The sequence below is a fragment of the Haemaphysalis longicornis genome, unplaced genomic scaffold (genome assembly GCF_048455015.1).
Source record: "Haemaphysalis longicornis isolate Haplotype H1 unplaced genomic scaffold, Haemaphysalis longicornis Haplotype H1 scaffold_26, whole genome shotgun sequence".
Taxonomy (NCBI): Eukaryota; Metazoa; Arthropoda; class Arachnida; order Ixodida; family Ixodidae; genus Haemaphysalis; species Haemaphysalis longicornis.
In genome coordinates this window covers 3,711,178-3,724,430 of record NW_027526319.1, presented here as the reverse complement: position 1 = coordinate 3,724,430, position 13,253 = coordinate 3,711,178, and the positions used below count along the sequence as shown (strand labels likewise).

General features: G+C 45.8%; 1 protein-coding gene across 1 annotated transcript in view; it reads left to right on the top strand.

Moving 5' to 3' along the window:
• Nucleotides 1-2,687: 2,687 nt before the first annotated feature.
• Nucleotides 2,688-13,253, top strand: part of LOC144172831 (glucose dehydrogenase [FAD, quinone]-like) — a 61,736-nt gene continuing 51,170 nt past the window's right edge. The window contains exon 1 of the mRNA XM_077701455.1: nucleotides 2,688-2,751. Within this exon, the coding sequence (XP_077557581.1) occupies nucleotides 2,688-2,751 (64 nt within the window). The remainder of the gene's footprint in view (nucleotides 2,752-13,253) is intronic.

Here is a 13,253-nt window from a genome sequence, read left to right as displayed (position 1 = left end):
CCAGAGAACGGTTTATGCGAGGCCGCCGGCTGGTCTGGGAACCTGCGGCTACCACTGCGTTAGGCACGCCCTTCAGCAGACTCACGAAAATGCTCGAGCTACAACCGTTCTGTGGTTAAAACCTCTCCGCAATGCTACAGGAGAAATTCGAGCACGGTATTTGCGCAAGTAGTAGTTGGATGAGTAGCAGCGTAGGTTTCCGCTAATCACGTATGTGCGAGGCTGGCAACGGCGATTGCCTGAGCATCTAAATTATAGCAACCGAGGGAGGAAGATAAAAATGCAGTGCGAAAAGGACGATGGTGATAATAAAAGGGGTGATTTGATTTTGTTTGATTGATTGTGCGGTTGGACGCGCCGACGGAACACAGGCCACGAGGCGCGCCGTAGTGGAGGGCTGCGGAATAATTTTGACTACCTCGGGATATTTACCACGCGCCGAAATCTCAAACACACGGGCGTTCTCGCTTTACGCCTCCATCACAAAAGTGGCCGCCGTGGCCGGGAATGGAACCCGCGGCCTCGTGCTCAGCAGCACAACGCCATAGCCACTGAGCCATCGCGGCGGGTAAAAGGACAGATTTGGACCACTGAACAATGGCAACTGTAGGATTGGCGGTTCTGTATTGACAGCCCCGTGTTAGGGGGGGGGGGGCGGGTGAGGAAGGGAGGGGTTACTTGTACAGGCAGCCAGGTTTCACGCGCTCAGCGCTTCAAAACCATTCTGACAGAATGGTTGCTAGAAAACCGCTGTAACCCTTGTTTAATCAAAAGTATCACAAAACAATACCTGGTATCAGCCGCTAAGACGTACCGTGTTGGGAGTGATAATAATTTTCACCATTAATAACATCACAATGCGGTTTTAAATATTGGGAAATTGCCATCTGCGGTCAGTACATATGCTCCTACTGGAGGAAAATGGACATTCCCGTGCTTTTCCGCAACGAAAATATTACAGCCCTCACAAGGGTCCTTCAGGTGATCGGCTGGGAAGTATTTTCAATCGTATATTACAAATAAACGTGGTTTGTTTCATTCGGTCCTTGGACTGCGCCCAGCTTCGCCACTATTCCTACTTACCAGTGTAGAAGGACACTGAATTATTTATTCCTTTGATGTCGGTTTCCCAATCCCGAATTATTTCTATCTCACATTGACGATGGGCAGACACTAATTACTTGACGTCATCAGAACCGCCATACAGGTGACAGTCATAAAGATTTACATTATCATGCACTGTACATTAGCCGGTGTTCATTCTTCCGTATGCCGATAGGCACTTTATCCTCCATTCTGATCAAAGAGAAAAGCTGTCTTTCTTGCGGAATATTAACATTCCATTATTAATTATGACGTTTTCCATTTCTGCGCACATGCCGCTGTCTCGCTGTCGTTTTCTGATTAGTCTATCTCTCTGGGTGCGGATCGAGCTACGGAAACGTAATAAAGCAGCAATGTTGCCGTTACAATCTGTTGGATGAAGGGATAATTCAGCGGGTTCAATTTTCAAAATTTCAAATCACGCGACGCCTAGCGAAAAAATGGCTGAATGGGCCTACGGACCTGCCACGAGAGAAAAATGGCTAAAACACGCTACATGTAGGGCGAAAACTTTAAAGTTGGCAACACTGTAGCCAATGAGCTCAATGGAATTTGGACACTTGATCTTTATCCTAACAGAAAAACATGGGGCTCTCCATCTTTCTCCAGCGTTGTAGGCATATTTCTGTCTGTGTAACACAGAGACCCAACCTACAACCCTACAACGCAGGAGAAAAGACAGGTCGCAATGGGACGTGCGACGTCCCCGTTTAAAACTCATACCAGCACAAAGGGCATGTCATCGGCGAGGTCATGAAGCCTAGCGGCGTGGGCACGTTACTCCTTCACCCGCCGCGGTGGCTCAGTGGCTATGGTGTTATGCTACTGAGCACGAGGTCGCGGGTTCCGTTCGCCGCCACGGAGGCCGCTTTTCTGATGGAGGCGAAAAGCAAAAGGGCCCGTGTGTTCGAGATTTCTCCGCACGTTAAGGATCCCCAGGTGGTCAAAATCAATCCGGAGCCCTCCACTACAGTTCGGCTCATTGCCTGCGTTGCGTCGGGGCGCAAAACCCTACAATCAATCAATCCCGTCACTCCTCCTCCGGTAACCGCACTCCCGTGCATGCATACACCGAAAACTGGTGATGTGCTCGTGCTTAAACTGAAACAACCCCATAAAAAAATTAGCAGTGGCTTAGCTGCGCTATGCCAGGATACACCTAGCGTGAACTCCGGTTCAGCAATCCAATCCAATCCAATACAGTCCAGTCCAGTTCAGTTACTGATCCTCGCGCATACGCATCACGGCTCTCCAGGAGCTACGCGAAACGGCTATCAAGCGGCTCCGGCGCAGCGTCAGACTTGGCTACTGCGCAACGGAGGTGCAGATGCACGCGCTGGCGCCAGTGCGTCTGCCGCGGCTATGACGTCACTCTTCTTGAATTCGCTGACCCGCAAATGTGCAGGCCCAATTATCTACACACCCGTACTCCAATTGGATTGGATTTCCAATCCAATCCAATTCGATTTATTCCAATCCAATACAATCCAGTTCAATCCAATGGCCCTCGCGCTTGCGCAGCACGGCCCTTCAGGGTGCACGCGAAACTGCTCAACCTCTGCCACTGTAGCTTACGCTACAAAATGTCGCTCCCAGAGCCATTCCAGCTCAACAACCTAAATTGGCTCATGTCGGCGTTCCAAGCGGGCAAGTTGCTTTTAGACGGGCCGGATTTGCAACTTCTGGACAATGTGGAACTTGAGCCGGCAGCGCTGGTTGGCCGCACGTTCTTCATGAGCTTTCTTTGTTGTTTTCGGCACATTTGCTCTTCTGTGTGTGCCGACACTTCTTCAATTCTTCAATTAGCGCTCTTGTTCCGTCGAGGTAACGACACGCCCCCATGCCAAAGCGAGTTAATCGTTATGTCGTTAGCGTCCTAATCAGCCGTTTGCACAACCTCGAAGAGAAATTGGGGGTGGCGAGGGGTATTTAACTCGTGCAAGAGGCGTCAGAGGCGGCGAAGAGGAGCGGAGAATCGGCACCGAGTAAAGGATCTGGGATTGCATTGGGGTGTTATACGTATGAGCTTCGCTCTAAAGAGTTTGCTGTTGTGACAGGTGGTTTTGTGGATAAGGCAAAGTGCGTCGGCTTTTGGCTTGGTGAATGGCCATCAACACCACCGACCTTTCCCTATGTTAGCTGGGTGACCATTCATAAAAGTACTTCGTCGTTGAATTCGAATAGTACCGTGGCAGCGAGCCATGTTGGGGTGGCAAGCCATAGTCTGATTGATTGTGGGGTTTAACGCGCCGACGCAACGCAGGCGATGAGGCGCGCCGTAGTGGAGGTCTCCGGATTAATTTTGACCACCTGGAGATCTTTAACGTGCGCTGAAGTCTCGTACAGGCAAGCCATAGTCGCTGAGGGAAAGGCTGCAATATTTGCGAGGACCGCGGTGAGAACTATTTTTGTTACGGAGATCTGGGAAGTTATGCAGGTTCTGTAATTCGCGCTGACCAATGACCAGAAACTTTACTAGGTATTTCAGGTTTTAGTTGGGAGATAGCATGGGAGATGTAGTTGAACAAACTTGCTCAGGATTATCCGAAATGGCGGCTTGGAGCTGACGCACTTGTATGTACGACAGCTGGTAACCCGTATTTTTAATGGCGCGCTGTTCGCGATCTGTTCTTGGGGAGTGTTATGGCCGTTGGGCTGGCGCGTGATATGCCAATATTTCTGGTAGCCGCATTGTGCATGCGAGGTGGAGGGCATGAGTACTTTAAGGAAATGGTTATGTCGGCTCGTTCTTATTCCCACGTTTTTCTAGTCCTCCTTAACACGCCAGCAAATGCATAAATATATCTGCGATTTTGTTTTGCCGGTTCGTTTGTATAGAGCCTAGTGCTGTACTGGGTAAAAAGAAAATGTGAAAAAAAATCGCAAATAAATGGAAGGTAACGCCGCAGTAAAGTCACTATTCTTCAAGTGGCACACAGGCACTCTGTCAGTTGGAACCTAGATGCTAGGTGGAAGGCGTTTTGAGCCGTGGAAAACTCACAGTTACATTTGCCAACTGCGAAAAACGATAGATGGCAGTTTTTGGTTCGTTGCGCTGGGGTATTTTTGCGGGATATTCTCCAGAGGACAATCCATAAAGAGGTCCCGCTAAGTTCCCATGGCATCTGTAAGGTCCATTTATGAGATTAGCGGCCAGGCGCCAGGGCTGCGCGTGAGAACCCGCCACTCTGTCTGGTGGCCCAGCACTGTAGACTCTACGCTACAGCCGTCGCCAATTCGTCACGGCGCGCACGGGAGACGGATTGTCTGGCCCTCTGCATACCACAGGGATAATCCCCAATGGAGAAAGCAGACAGCGCCGCCGGATTTCGGGAACCATCCGCGTGACGCGCGGAGGTGGTGACATTACCGGCGTCGAAGCGCGCTCCGCCAAGACACCATTGTTAACGCGCCCCGGCCGGCACAGTGCACCGTCGCCGCCTTTCGCTCTCACCCCGCGGGGTCGCGCGCACCAGCTCGTCTGCGAGCGTGCCACTGACCCAAAGATGGCGGCGCCTCATTGAATATTCCGTGGCGTGCTCAGTGACGGCTGTCTACGTGAATTTGGGCACTCCCTTACGCGTGTACAAACGCAAAAGGGGCGTTCCCGAGAGAGGGTTATCTCGATGTTTTATAAGGCCGAACTTGGCCGTTGGAAATCGTTCTTGTCTGAGCGCCGAGCTGGGCAGTTCCCGGCGGGACAAGGAGTCTCGACCGTTGAAGCTAGGTTGAGATTTGTGAGCCCCCTAGGATAAAGGTTAGGATCGCGTCGGAAGTTTAGGGTGCAGAGCCATACCAGGCTACTAGATGGATCTTGCGGCGAGACAGAGTCTCGGCCGTCGTTTCTCGAGCGGTTTGCGCACGCTCCGAGAATAGGAGAGTTAGACGAAGTTAAGGAGCTCGAGTGATTTGAGCGCACTCGGAGCTAGCGTGTAGCTGAAGTTTGAAGTTTTTCCTTTACTACTCATGTACCCAGTTTTCCTACTGTAAATAGCTGTATATAAACTCTTCGTTTCATTTAATCAACTCCAACGCCTTGAGTTCGTCAATTTGACCGCCGTCTCCAAGAGCTTCAACACCATCGCCCTGCCAGCCTCCTGCCAAATCAACGGGAGCCCGGGCCATTGGGTTCCTGATCGACACCGGACTTCGGGGAAACGAACCACAACCATCTTTACTGCATCCGAATCTTTCAGTAAAAAACATGAAGGAGCACCTTTTGACCTCATTGTGTGGCCTGCTACACATATCATAGATGTTAGCGCATGAGGACGGGCACCCTCCGCGGCAAGGTTATCGTGAATTCATACCGCGGTATACAGAGGGGTAAACGGGACCAAGGCCAGTATTCTAGAGGGTAGCGTCGTGGCCGTGGGTTCTGGCCCAGCCATTCTACCTATCCATTTCCAGGATTTATTTTGCTGAAAGAATTCCACTTCAAAAATTGCAAAAATTGCAAACGCCAGCCCATATCAGGTTAATGGTTTGTTTATTTGTTCCACTACATAAATTGGTGTTATGTGTTACATTGGTGTTCTAGACCGACAATAAAGTATAAAAGACTGCGGGCTTGAGGGTAGCGTCGTGGCCGTGGGTTCGAGCCGAGCAATTCTACGTCTTTATTTCCTGGATTTATTTTGTTTACAGAACGCTAGCTTACATCATTTTTCCCCATTATTTTTTTAATAAGTGCGGTTGATTTAATTCAGGTAGGTTTAGGTCCGGAGAGGACACAAACTTCACGTTTTATTAAAGCGCAGCATGCTACCAAATGTGCTTCTACAGCACTGACATGGCCAAAGATTGCCGCGGCGTCTAAGGAAGTTCGCAGTTGTGAATTTGCTGCGGGCTTCTCATGGGACTAACGTCGTTATCTTTTATTCTTCTTCATTGAGGAAATCTGAATTTTGGGTGGACCCGTTGACACTGCAGTCGAATATAAATCAATGAATTGAACGCAGCTGAGCGTCGAACAGCTGCGGTAAACACCACTGACCAATCCTCCCGAGTGTGGTATGTGTTATTCTCCGAGAAACACCTTAGTCAATCGAGGCCAACGTTAAAGCTGGCAGCCCGGGAAAGAAGGAAGATATCTTCGAAGGCAGGCCCAGCATGCTCTCTGTGCTTTCTCCCAACCACCCGCAAGAAAAGCCAAACGAAGACGAGTGAGATGAAGACACGCGGCCACGTTAAATTGTTTTATTTCTTTACCAACTTTGCACGACTCTGTTTCCTTCTTTCCTTTTTTATTTCTTTGTTTTGGTTTGTCGTAGTTTTAATGCTTTCTCGAGTGGCATCTCATTTTTCGAATTTTATGTTTTATTTTTGCAACTACTACCATTTTTTTCCTAAACGGTTCTGTAAATGCATTGCTTATCTTTCTGTAAATATTGAGCTTAGTTTTTCTTGATGAGCGGTCCTTTCCTGGCCGCTTAGCAACCAACCAGTTAGCAACCAATCCCCGTTTTTATGGACCCCACTACTACCGCTAGCTTGTAGGCTGCTACCTTAGCTACGTTTGTGTGGAGAAGTTGGTACGGTTGATTAGGCGATGAATTTTGGGCGGCTGCTGTACTCGTCAGTGGAAAATTTGGCTTTCCTCTTTTTAGGGCCATACCAGCCCATAAAAATTTAAACTTTTGTTTTGGAACCATCAGTCAAACTGAAGTGGAAAGGGTTATGTGCCGAGAGTGGGGATGGTGCTTTCAATGCGAAAAGTGTCGCAAAACACGTAAGCAAAGCTAAGCAACAAACGTTGAACTGTAAACTTCTAAAGTTGGGCTTGTGGTGGCGACACCAAACAGATTCATTCTACAATACCCCGCTCTCCTTCAAATTTGCTTTAAGTTATTTCACTAACAGTGCCCTAGCTACGATTTCCTATAATCGATCTATTACCTTTATTGGGGTAGCATTCACAACCTACATCCTCTCCTTTCTTTACCTGGAGCCGCGGAGAGGGTGGGATGACCAGCTGTGGTGTTGAGAACCATGAGTGCCTAGTAAATCAGGCTCTGTCAGAGGGGGCAGTCCTCGGCATCCTGAATTAAGAATATGCCGCCCATATTTCTTATCGAAACAAAATAGTTTTTCTTGGGCTACATCAAATCAAAAATTTTGGACGGTGTGTCCGGTTTGCCACTCCATTCAGTCGCTGAGCCAAAAGCTGAAAGGAAGGCTTGTCATAAAGTACATATTAGCGAGACATTTCCAAAGTACCACAACAGGTTCCATGCGTCGAACATATCACGATTGCTAAGCAAACAAAAATATTAAGCATGTTTTAGGCAAAACATCGCCAAATGCTGGGGGTAGCTCGAGTTTCTTAATGGAGGCTAGCATGACGAATACTCTTCGCGCAAGCCAATAAATATTGAGTTATAATGTTAAAAAGATGCCACATAAAACGAAAAAATTAATATTAGAAATTTCTCCTCGACCTCTTAAGAACAATGAAAACAACATATCCAAACAACTATAGTGCACAAGGAAGGTCAAGTTAAGAAAAGACGATCGTTTTGAACAAACTTTCATCTGTATTACCCACGAGGGGAGGAAGAGGGCGCGGAAGCAGCGTGAAACGCCGGAGGCATGGAGGAGAGGCTGCTACTCTCCGCGGTTTGCAGAAGACTATCCTCTTTCGGCAACGTTTTCCATAAGCAAAAATATATACAGCCAATTATTATGTCGGCTCTACCGGAGGTTTTTATCCTCCACGTTACACTTATTTAGTCAAGAATAACCACTGTACCTGAGGGTTAACTTATTCAATCAGAATAAGTTGGGGCATTGAACGCGCTGGTTGAAAATACAAACAGATCATCCGACAAAATTTTTTTAAATGTATGCAAAACTAAGGTTGCTTTGATATGCCCACGTGCCGGACGCTTCACGTCGGTGCAGCTGTCTTCGCTATCTCAGTGCTCGACACGCAACTAAACGGATCATTTCGCGGCCGCTTTGGAGACACATTACTGTGATATGGGGGCAGTAATGACCTTGATACAGAACGTTGTGAACTTTTCAGTGAGTGGCTTCGGGATCACCGTTAGCATATTGCTGGGGTTGTTTTCGGTACTGTTGTCTGTTTTTAATATGTTTGATATACCATCCGATGCCGTCGTCGACATTGGGAACATTCTGCCGAAATACGATTACGTAATCGGTGAGTGGTTTATCTCTTCTTGTCTATAGTTTTCTTTCGGCCAAATCAATGAAAAGTAAACCTTTTCGCGCTGCTCATCGCCCACATACGCATGTAACAGTGTTTAGCGACACAGCATGGTTTCGCAGAAATTTATATATCGCTACACCTAGTTTTAACAAGGTAATTCGGGGTTTGACTATCCGTAAAAGCTCAATTACGCGTCCTCACCTTATTGTAACCCGGCCTATACCTTAATGAGCACTGTCTTTATAGTACCTAAAGGGCACGAATGAGTCTTGTGTCTCGGACACATTTGCAGGAATTTTGCAGGGGTCGTCCCTTTTATTTCGGTGCAACATAAGAGTCGAAAAGCTACTTAAGGCTTCACGTAGCTTAACTGTAAAACTGTACAATACTGTATCGTCTTTACACACCCCTGTAAAACAATTGAATTTTCGTAGTTGTGCTTTTTGCACAAGCAGGCCACATTTGACGTTCCATGTAGGGTAATAAGGGTAACATAGCAGTGTCATATACCTTATACTAAGCTTTCGCGGATTAAGTCTTACTGACGTTATAACTGTGGCACCTAAACGTCCTGTCCCGGTCCTACGGCTTCCGCAGAATATATTTAGGAATATTGTTTTACACGTTCATACAGCGCGCGCGTAATGTGTAGCGACCATTTGTTAATGTTTAGGGTTCAATGTGTCCTCTCTGGTGCGACTGCATCCATAAAAATCAATGAAAGTATTCTTTAAGTATGTTTTAATTGATGTCACCAATATGGCTTAAACGTCATTTTTTTTACTTATAAAGACGCCGATACTACAAGGTATATATTCATGATTGGCCTCAAGTATGCCGAATGTTTTTTTTTAACATGTTTCCAATTCGTAGTACTGTACCAGTTTGCAGACTTTGAAAAGTTTTACAAAATATATGCCTCTTAACGAATATGTTCATGGTTCGGGGAGGCAGCTGAACCAAGCGATACATACAGAAATATAGGCAGACCGAATTTTTGTGTTTAAATAGCCCCAGAAATACTATCGTCTTTAAAGAACGATGATCTGATGCGACGGAATTCAAAACCGGGTCTCCATAAAAGCAGACCAATGAGCTAGCACCCTGCTGTCTCCGCACGGCACCAGCGGTAGAGGCAAAGTTCTTTTCGTTGTTATTGTTCTTTTCTGCATGGCAAACATCCGTGTGGTGATTGACACGAAACGTTGCGCTTCACGAGAATCCTGTCCGAGTTTTACATCATTCACAACACTAGAAATTGGAGTCGTAAAATTTGCAGAATTGTACGTGCTTCATTACACCAGAACCTTATGGCAAGTGAGCAGAAAAGGTGCACAGCTGCCACGCAGAACTGTGATTCTAGAAAGGGGTAGTGCGCGCCAGTTTGCTTTTTGACATTATTCACGCAGTAAAGAAGAAGGTAACAGACGTGAAAAAAGAGAGACACATGGTGCAGCAAAAAAGAAGCCGGTCAATATAAATTGTACAAAAATGGAGAGATACGAAAGCACAGAAACAGACGGATAAATACGATGTAGCAGTCAAAATGCCCCTAATATTATTGCGAGCCTTTCTCCTTCAAAGCACGTAATCACACTTAAGTGCCCGGGGAATTTTTTGTTTAAATGAAACAAAACTGTACTTTAGGTGCGCTGTAAATTGTTTTAATGCCTACTTTTTGAACATGAAGGAGTGTTAGACAATCTTGTGGTCCATTATGCTGCTCGGTTCTATTAGCAGCTTCAAGGGATTAGAAAATGCCAAGAAACTGCAGCGTGTAGATGGGAAAATCAATTCAGTTCAATTTATTTTGAACTTTATCAACCCTTCCTAGAGATAGTTGTGAGATGAACAAAACCTTTCTCACATCGGAACTGCGTCAAGCCTGCGTCATAACCATCGCCGAAATTGTACCCAACGTTCGATGAAAGTGCGTCCAATCGATCGTCAAACCTTCCAAAGCCCAAATCGGAAAGGAAGAAGGAACCTGTGCGTCGATTTCTCGCGCACAAAGTAAACTTATCTACGACCGATTTAGGTACATACCTATGCTTGATTTATGAGATAGGGGTATGCTATTGCAGTGCTTCTTCATTATTGTTGCGTGTATTTTCTGATTCGGAACCGTTCACTTTTCGCGATTTTTAAGCAACCATTCTAATACAATGGAAACCACCGTTCTACGCGCGCGCCGTGTGCGCAGAAATCTTATCAGATCTTTACTGTCGACCTGATCAGATCTGTTTGCGTGGTCAATGGGAAATTCATTATTTTTTTACAGAACACAAGCGGTGCCAATAAGAAAGTTTTAGCAGTGAAAACATAAAGGTGGTGTTCTGCTCGAAAATATTATTTGAGAGGTGAGCGTGCAGTTAATTCATTTTTGTATTGACTGGAAAGGCATTCAGTGAACCACTATCTGTTTAGGGCTAGACGAAAGCTACGGAAACATATGTGTACTTATCCTACACAAGTATTAAGAAAATATTTTATGTCTATATTCACAAAACTCTTTGCGCCACTGTTTTGGGAGTAACTGTTCGAAGTATTACAACTTGCGTCTTCGTTATATCTTAAGAGGCAAAGGTGGAACTAACAATGTTTGAAACAAACCATACACACAGTTTTCACTTTTCTGCAGTCTAGAGTTACAACTGCTACTGAAAACATCGTTTACGCGCGCACTTTTTTTCCGTGAGCAGTACTAGTCTTTAGACATAGTACAACACAGGTGCACAGGAGTGCAAAGAAAGGGGTGGAGTCTGTATGAATGAGAAATTTTTGCTGTCTTTGTTTTATTTGCCAGAGAAGCTGTACCCTACTGCGGGTGTTTACTCTGGTGTTACTCGTTATTGTGCATTAAAGTCTTGCTTCGTTTTACTTTTCGTGGTTGTGGAATTTTCTTTCATCGCCTTTCCCGCTCTTGTCACCGCTGATCCTATTTTGCCTGCTATGTGGAAGAAGATATGACGTGTGGCCGCCCCAATTCGGAGTGACCCGTGGCGGATGTTTACAACTGCCACGCTGACGTCACTAGCACCGCACTGCCAGCAGCACTTGCCCGCCATAAATCGCTTGATCTATGCTTGCCCCAGTAGCTCGATGCTCGCCCTTTGTTCATTCAAAGAGATAAACGCAGCCCCACGCATCTATCTGCCCCATGCATTTCGGCGTACATTGGACCCCCAGATTGTATTTCGCCCAGCGATATAAAGCTGCACTTGTAAGATCACTTGCATTTGCATTCGTTTTAGTGGCTAACCGCTGTCCAAAAAGAATGTAATATGAAGCCTTTTTATTTTTTCAAGTGCGTGTAATGCTTATTTCTGCGGGAATGCAAACGAACAGGCGTCGACAAGCATTAATATAAGGATTCCAAAGCATAACTCTGCCGAGAAGCAATTCACGAAAGAAAGACACAGTAAGCGTAAGTAGCAAAGTTGCGATCAGCGACTACTCCGTGCGACGGATTCCGTTGACAGGCACACATAGCCAGGAAAACAAAGTTTGCGCATGCAGTGAAAACGCATTACTAATAAAAGAAACGTTAGACGACTGGCTATGTAACAACTTCATCCAAGGAAAAAAGCTCTTGTTTTCTGTAAATTGGTCCGAATCTTCAATTTACTTTAATGAAGACCGCGGATTGCAAAGGACTCTTCAAATTTGCAGTCAGAAAGCTGGAACGTTTAAGTTCCGGAGCAGTAAGGAGAAATAACATCTCACATGTGTAAGCATTTACGCTTTCAAGGCCATACAGAGCGTTATCCAAGCATTACTTCGTTTACCCATGTTTGAGGCTGCGAATAATTATATGCAATTAGTCTCTTGAGCGGGACCACATAATTATATGGTCAAACTTGTAAATATGGACAACGTGCTTCGAATGGAACTGGGTAACTGGCAGAGGGACTTTTACTAGAATCTTTCGGCTGCTTGTTCCACTGCAAGCCGTATTGTAAGCCAGTCACAGTGAGGTTGAAAGCCCGGAATAACCACTAATGGAAGCAGTAGGCGTTGCAAACGAAACGCACGATTTCACAAGGGCGTGGTTTTACCATCAGATGCACGAAAATTAGGTTTCTGCGTAAATATGTTCAGTTTGTTTGTAAGCCCAGTTTAGAGATGCCGTAAAGTTCGCCTTGTCCTGTGCTGAATATTTATTCCAATCTTGCTTGCTCCTTCCTGTGTACGGTCTTCACCTGGTTATTACCAGAATTCTAAATTCCCATTACCATATAGTCTTTACTTTTGGCACTGTGGTTCTAATGCAACCCGTTCAATTATTTATTTATTTATTTATTTATTTATTTATTTATTTATTTATTTATTTATTTTGAAAAACCCGTAACTTGTTATCAGGTATTGACACTAATGGCTCGGGAAAGTGATACCACTCACTCACCCTGTGCGGTAAAAATAAATGATAAAATGCGTTTGTTTTCCAGGGAAACGCGAGTGTAGCGATGCTCGACACGCGGTATTATGTAAGGTGGGGCCTACAAAAGAAACTCGGGAAGATGCACACGGAAATAATTTTTGTGAAACAAAGATAATTGGAGGATCTTGCGCCGCAACGACAGATTAGGCATCAGCAATGTCGATTTTATATGAGACACACTAGCAGTGCGATTATAGTTGGACAGGATGAAACGAGCCGAGCGGTTCTAGATTGCTTCTATCCCCGTTACTAGAAATTCGTGGGCTGGGTACCATATTATACTACAATAGCCGGCCTATAGAAGTCTGCTTTTCAAGGTGTGCCTAACTTCTTAAACCAAGTTGTTTTGCTGCTCCGCTTCTTTAAGTCCGTCACACATGTTTGATCACCGATACGTCTGGGTAATCTTACCTCTATTTACCCACACCGACGCAAGTACATTCTTGATGATCTTCGGGGGTGTAAAAAGGGTGACTGAAGCCTTCGATCGTATGATGGCCGGAGCCACGGCATGCCTAAATGTTGACAGCAACG